Raw genomic sequence first — 7,771 nt, forward strand, 5'->3', positions numbered from 1 at the left:
TAAGGAAAGATCAGTAATCACTTTTCACAATATATGTATTTGATCATCAATCACCATTGTTACTTAGGGTGGAAAGAGTTCTGATGTGTAGTATAATTCAATTAATTGATCAATTTTTTAAAAAAAATTTGTAAAATTGTTAAGGAATATCTCGTGATTTACTTCATTCACTAAAGATTCCAGAACAGGAACAAGAGAGTTTCTTAAGACTCGAGTGCAATCATTTACGAAATCTCCGACGGGAGGCAATCATCCTTTAAAATTCTTTTGACTTACTTTTTAAGTTTTTATAATGTACACACTATATGAAATTTAAGAATTGATGTTGCAAAAAATTAAAATATTATGAGTTTATGTGTAAGAATGTATAATCATGTCTTTGTCTATTGTAATAAATACTACTTAGTAGATGATGACAATTGAGCTGCATTTCATTTCAAAATCCTATCTTGAGAGAGCATTGAATATTGGCTAAAAGGACCTTGGACCCTCCAATGCCATTTTTCTGCAATTTTTTGGTCTTAATATAATGCCGACAGGTTGAAATTTTGGTAAATGGTAAGAGGAAACGTAAAGAAGCAGCAACTCATTCACAGATTCTTAGACCTACTTTTATGAAGCACTTAGCAAACATAAAAATCAGGGAAAAAACAACATTGTATTCCACAAATTTGGTGTTTTACTACATACATTGATTTTTCCCACTTTCTTTAATCCTTTTCCCCCCCTACACCCAATTACCCAAATCACAATAGCACTAGCAACCCCTGGCATGAAGCAACCATGTCATTTCTACTTGCTAATTCTAAAGAAATTGCAGCTTCTAGCGACATTACAATTAAGGAATTCTTCAATAAGGAGCTTCATGAACTGGACTTTCGGCATGCATATCCATGGAGGCATCGTTAGAGTTATAGCCATTAGAGTCCCTATTGTGCAGTTGGAAGTTTGGTTCGTCGTGCTTTATTCCATTTGCAGTAGGACCTTCATTTGCGTAGTAGTCTCCCTGAGCAATGTGATAGTTTTGCAGGCTTCGCCGAACAGGACTTGACAGAGCATTTGAGAAAACATAATTCTTTGGTTGTTGATCATAATGATCAGGTCGGATCCCTTGCCCAACAGATGGAACACCAGTTGAGCCCAAAGACACGGGGAAGCCAGAGTTTGCAACATGCATTGGCTGTGAATGTGGGTTCTGGAATGGAGGCCTGGGCGACATGGATTGCTCCTCACCATAGTTGTTTAATTCTGACTGTTATAAGGAAAAAAAAACAGATAAATAAGTAAATGCTTACACACATAATAAGGTAAGATGTTACAGAATATTTATTTAAAAAAAAAAAAAAAAAAACTATTTGTACCACAGCAGGCCAATTGGACTTATAAATGTGCTCAAATCAATCAGGCCTACATCAAGACAGTATGTAAATTTCACCATGTTTTAGTAAGTCTAATTCAACCAGGGAGCGCCCGAAGTAACACGACATTTACTTCCTAAGTGAATAGCTGCAAATCAGAGATTGCTACACGGGCCAGTGTTTGTGGAGTTTATACAATTGCTAGGTAAAACAAAGTTTGGACTAGGGAGTATACCAATCAAAATCCTCAGAATTGTATTGTACATGCATTTTGGTTAATCATGAGATGCAACAGTGTTGAATCCCAAATTCATTGCTCCAGGCCAAAAAAAAACAGGCAAAACTTATCACCACTAAGGCAAATCCATAGCATCAGGTCCACGTAAATTATCTCATAGAGGGTATTACTGCTCAAAGTGCAATTAACATTTATTAACATGGATGTTTTGCAGGCTAAGCTTTAAATCCATCATGTGCAACAGGTATCGACCCTCAACTAATACAGGTTAAACAATTACATATTATTAAAAACTAAAATATTCACTGTGCAGGCAATTAATAGTGTCTTAAACCCCTGTGCAAGAACTCTTAACAACCATTGGATTACAAATACTCAAAGTGTATAAAAAACAGAATCAATCTTTTCTACAAACAAAACAGTAACAGAATTTGTAAAAGAAAAAACCTGAAGGTAATTGAGAATGTCAACTGTGGTTACTCTTGATCCTCCCTCTTGTAGCCTCAAGATCCACTGGTACAACTTCTCCTATTATATATTTAGAGAATAACCAAAACAAGCTAGACTTAGTTTGGTTCCTTTACATAGTAAAAGAGAAATCTTTCATGATAGATTGAGAAAAAAAAAATTAAAAGTCAATTGACAACAGAAATAAAGTCACTTGTATCCATGTGACAAGTTACCAAACTTCTCTTCACGATCCAAAATTGCTAATAAACAAAAGGCAGAATGTGGGGCAAATATCATCACTAAAATATATTCTCAAACCATCTTTACATAGAAGTGCATACTGAAATCCAATCACAAAGCACAAAAAAACAAATGAAATAGGAACCAAATATCCCAATAGCACTATAAATGAGTTCTATACTGTTCCAAGTATCCACTAGGGTAAACTTCCACGTTTGAACACCACAAAGTCAAAGATGACAGCTCCCTTAGGTGGTCATTGTCATGCATTGTAAGCTAAACATGTTGATAGGTTACACTAGAAGAGATGGTTTTATTCCCAATTATGCCAAGACCAAAATAAGGGTTAGCCTCCCCAAACTCTTATCATTATGTCAACATTTTACCTTCAAGAAGATAAGAAGCACAACTTGGCATGACAAGATAATTGGATTTCATATGACACCAGACATTAATGAATGTTGGAAGACAAATATGTTTTTTACATCTCAATCTCAATATAATAACAAAACGGGAGAAACTAAAAAAGCGTATTTACAAGGAACTTCCAAGTTTAAAACAGAAAAAAGGCTATAGCCAATCATTCAAGAACCTAATGCAAATGTGCTCTAGTTCTTGCTAAGACTAGTTAAAACTAGAAGAGTGAAACTAGTCATATTACAAAAAAAGTTCCACCCCACATCTGGGTAAAACCAAGCTTAGAATTTAAAATTCCTCTGTAATGCTTACAGAAATTTCTAAGGGATAGCACTCAAGAACCCTATGGGATATGTGTCTGCAAGTACCAGAGAGCGCATAAAAACCTACATCCGAAAACTAAAGACTTTGTTCAAATATGAACAAAACGCCACAGCAAGACTAATTCAAATTAATAGAAAAACAAAGAAGTTATCATTTTTACTAATGGAGTATCAATATAAGCACAAGTTTTGATAATTGCAACAAAAAATAGTAATAGTTATTAAAAAATATAAATCTAATCACACCAAATAATAAAGAAATGTTGTTTTTTTTCCAAATCCCCCATAAATAATGTTTATCTTTATGGGGAGAGAGAGGATTACCAGCCCTTCGCGTTCACCGGCTTGAAAGGAAAGCTTCTGTTGGTTCATGGATTGAGTGTAGAGCTGCGAAAGCGAGTTAGCGGCGCTGCAGAAGGAGGAGTACATGGTCCGATCCACCTCGTCCAGGCTCATCGCCAGCGACTTCCGCTTCTTCGCCATCAAAAAGGGAAGAAATGAACGAAAACAGAAAATCTAAATTATCTCTTCCCCCTTTGGGTATATGCTGGATCTCCAGACAAGGAAGGGTCTTGAGAGGAGGGAATCGGGTGGTGGGTTAGCCGAATTCCGGGGAGTTTCGCAGCGAAAGGAGGTTTGGGAATTGAGAAATTTGGTGCGTGTTGAAAAGTGAAAACTGTGAGGAAAGCAAAATAGGAATGGGAATATGCGTTGTCTGTTTGCTGTACGTTGCGGTAGCGTCCCGCGGAGAGAGAGAGAGAGAGAGAGAGAGGTACATGGTAGTTATCGTGAGGATTCCGGTTTCTGGATTCTGGCCCATTTTGTGCACTTGCCTTGGGGTGGGAGGTCATCTAGCTGTTGGGCTATCGTCCAAGATAAATATTTCTTCTATTTTTAGCTATATATCTCTATATATATAAAAGCAAAATGAAGTAGTTGAAAACTCCCGCCCAAATGAACAGTGCTATGGAAATAGATATACTCACGTGGAGAGAAGAAAAGTGGAACCTGAATTAGAGTAATAGGAAAAACCTGATTTAAAAATAATTAGTATATCTTGAAAGTAGAGTAGTGGTCTGCAAAGTTTATTTTATTTTTGTATCCATATGCACATAGCATGGCTGGTGGGAATATATATATGTAAAAGCAAAAGAGCACATGGCTGGTGGGAATATATGTAAGAGCACATAGTTGTTCTTCTTCATTTTAAGACAAACATGAATGGCATAAATGTATATATTAATAGGCTGGTGAGAATATATGTAAGGTTACATGGTTGTTCTTCTTCAGTGCAAGACAAACATGAATGGTATAAATGTATATTTTAATAATCCCATTGTTAACATTTATGCATGTCTGCACAATGTGGTTGAGGTACCTATATATATATATATATATATATTACATTCATAGGAATGTGTCTACAGATCTTCAAGCTTCAATTCACTTTCACAGCATATTGTACTATTGCATACACTCATGGCTCCGTCATACATTCTGGGTCGCAATATTGCTCCCATGAACACCACAAGACTCATGGCTCCGTCATACATTCTGGGTCGCAATATTGCTCCCATGAACACCACAAGTGCTATCAAACTGAGGTTGGTACGTACCTATGAAATTCCTGAAAGAAGAGGCGCAACAACCATTAAGTGCAAAGAATGTGTTTTTCATGATCAAGAGGTATGTGTGTTATGGTATACAAAGTAATTAATTTACAGTTTAATACCTTTTTTCACTATATAATGTATATCCATTAACAGGGGACTGTTCTGCATGCAACCATTCCGAGAGATTTGGTACAGAAATATTCTACTATGCTCAAGGTAGGTGACGTGTATTCAATAACAAATTTCTTGGTGATTAGTAACTTCTACACGTACAAGACAAGCCCACACAAACACATGTTGAAGTTCTACTACAAGACAGTTGTTACAGAGCTAAATGACCATGTTTTCCCAAGACATATGTTCCGACTGCAGCATTTGTCAACTTTGAAACAAAAAATGGATATCAATGAAAAAGAATTGATTGGTATGTTGTAAACATTGTTTTGTTTCCTTCACTTACCTATAAGTTCTATTGTTGTACAATTTTTTTTTATCTTTTATGTTTAGATGTAATTGGAATGGTGGTAGAGATACATTCCCCACAAGAGAAGGTCATTGCTGGGAAGCCTACCAGGCTGATTGATTTTCTACTAGAGGATACACAGTAAGATATTGATCTATTAATATCTTTCCATTTTATGCCTGACTAACTACTATTAAAAAAACTTAACTATTTATATGTAATGCTTAGGGGTACTCAAATGCAATGCACAGTTTGGGATGATCATGTTTCCAAACTAGAGCCATTTTACCAATCAACTCAACATGATCATGTTATAATTTTACTACAGTTTTGTAGAGTCAAGGTTGTCCAGAACAGTAAGAGCTCACATTCCTTGACACTCTTTAATTTCATTAATTTTACAGTGTTTGTGCAGCCTAACAATTTTGACTCTCAACAGCTGGTGATATTAAGATCTGCAGCAGCTACGATGTTACAAAAATTTATATAAACCATGATTTTCCAGAGTTTCAAGAATTTAGAGAGAGGTAGGGTATTTAACTCACTCTTAGCACACATTTCAGTTTTCTTATTTTCTATACTTTTGTGGTCATTTAGTTTTGATTTTGTATGTATAAACACTTATATGCAGTCTTAACGGAGAGCAGACCCCAATGCGTAGCATTGTTTCCATGACAAGTATGAGCTATGGCAGTGCATTTGAAGACTTCTCTTCTGGACAAATGAATGTTTTGACCATTTCAGATATATATCAAAATAGAGAAGTAAGTTTATTTCTTTTATTTATTTTAATATTGAATAGAATTGTTATTAATATGCTAATTTTATTTTTGTAGTATGGTGATTTTTGGGTTGTTGCTAAAATCGTTGGCATTGAGAGTTCGGGTGATTGGTTTTATGTTTCTTGCAAAGCACATGGTTGTAATAAAAAGTTGATTCTACGTAATGATGGTCAAAAGTATGACTGTGATAAATGTAAGAGGACTTGGGAAGAGGGTATTCTCAGGTACAGGGTTAAGATTAGAGTTGTTGACCTCAATGGAAATGCACCATTCATACTATGGGACAGAGACTGTCAAGATTTATTAGGTATTTCAGCAACAGATCTAAGGAAGAGGACCTTGGAGGTAAATTATGTTCTTAAAAATTGATCTTACTACACATAATATCGAATCATTGAACTTACACAAATGTGTATCCGATTTGTAGGGACCCCTTACAGTCCCCAGTGAAATAGAATCCTTAGTGGGACTTGCAATGGTTTTTAGGATTGCTGCAAGAAAGGAACAATTTGATAACCTTCACAATGCCTTTGCGGTTATTAAGGTTATGAATGACCCTAAATTAGTATCAGTTTACTGTCGAGAGCTATTGGAGGCACCGGACAAGGACCTAACATCTGAACTGCATCCACAGGATGAAGAAATTTCTAGAGAGGTAACCTAGAAATGCTAATAGTTGAGTTGTTAGGGAACTAATGAACTCTAATTGTTTATCCTTATCTCTATGGGTTTACAGGATTTTGAGGATGAGGATGTTGCTGAGAGTCCAAGTTTACCAGCAAATCCCATGAAGAAAGTTGATGAAGGTGAATGTGGAGCTGTTAAGAGGTCTCTGCTTGATGAGTTCTCCTCTACCCAAAGTTCTAAGAAGACAATGAAGTCAATTGTGAAGATGGAAAAATAGGGCTGAATTTGTTTGGGCAAACTTTGTGGTTGGAAAACGTTATGTGCATGGTGACTGTATGCACTAATGCATATATGTCAACATTGTGTTTTGGATTCTTAAAGACAATTGTGTCTGGCGACACGTGTATTGGCTTTTGTTGTGCTATATTTTGACAATTATGTTTGGTGGCACAACTATTTTGAGACAATTGCCAGACTAATTTCTATATCTATCTTATTGTTTTTAATTGCCACCACAATTTCTATATCTATCTTATTGTTTTTTATTGCAGTTATAAACTAATAGATATCAATAATATATAGATTTGCATTGTAGCAAAATTGGTTTTTTTTTTTTTTTTTTGCAGGTATCAATAAGCTATTATCAATAACAGTATGGGATGTACAAATTATTTCTTCAGAAAGACAAGTGAGATTCATATGCATAATGCATCAAAACAACACATGGATTTGTAAAGATACCAAAAGAAGACAAGACCTATAGTTTAGAATTACTTTATGTAACCTTAGGGCCATATAGTAAGTGGAAGACGTGCAGATTGTATTACGTATTTATTTTAACAATGAGGGAATAAAAATAAATATTAATTACCATTATTTTTTATTACAAAAAATGAGCACATTGCAAATGGTGATGCATACTTAGTTACTTACGCATATGCAACATATTTATTTGCAAATAATAATTACCTGCATACTATATGTATCCAGTTTGAAACTCATTTTGTTAGTATGTTCTTATTATACTTTTTCTTTTGAAACAGCTAACAAAAAACAATTCATATTTGAATTTTTTAACTAAAATTAAATTATGTTCAGATGACGCCCGATGTGTAATTGCAACAAATAAAATAATATTCATCATTTCAATTCTTTACAACATGTTTGAATTTTTTTTTATTAATGTTTGACAAAAGAAACAAATTTTATGTTTGCAAATTAATCTGAAATAAAATCAATTTTTCAAACACCAGACAAAAG

General features: G+C 34.7%; 2 protein-coding genes across 2 annotated transcripts; one reads left to right on the forward strand and one right to left on the reverse strand.

The window, feature by feature from the left end:
- Positions 1 to 639: 639 nt before the first annotated feature.
- LOC115996791 lies at positions 640 to 3,808 on the reverse strand. Its single transcript, XM_031236205.1, has 3 exons — positions 3,351 to 3,808; positions 2,044 to 2,124; positions 640 to 1,252 (listed from the first exon to the last, which is right to left on the reverse strand). Exons 1-3 carry the CDS (start codon positions 3,507 to 3,509, stop codon positions 851 to 853), a joined length of 642 nt encoding a protein of 213 aa, XP_031092065.1. The 5' UTR covers positions 3,510 to 3,808; the 3' UTR covers positions 640 to 850.
- Positions 3,809 to 4,562: 754 nt separating this feature from the next.
- LOC116002376 (replication protein A 70 kDa DNA-binding subunit B-like) lies at positions 4,563 to 7,039 on the forward strand. The gene is made up of 9 exons (XM_031242502.1): positions 4,563 to 4,712; positions 4,793 to 5,063; positions 5,147 to 5,243; positions 5,331 to 5,458; positions 5,542 to 5,629; positions 5,734 to 5,866; positions 5,939 to 6,229; positions 6,312 to 6,539; positions 6,621 to 7,039. The coding sequence occupies exons 1-9, from the start codon at positions 4,563 to 4,565 to the stop codon at positions 6,786 to 6,788; spliced, it is 1,554 nt and encodes a 517-aa protein (XP_031098362.1). The 3' UTR covers positions 6,789 to 7,039.
- Positions 7,040 to 7,771: the final 732 nt, after the last annotated feature.

The sequence above is a fragment of the Ipomoea triloba genome, chromosome 1, assembly GCF_003576645.1.
Source record: "Ipomoea triloba cultivar NCNSP0323 chromosome 1, ASM357664v1".
Lineage (NCBI taxonomy): Eukaryota > Viridiplantae > Streptophyta > Magnoliopsida > Solanales > Convolvulaceae > Ipomoea > Ipomoea triloba.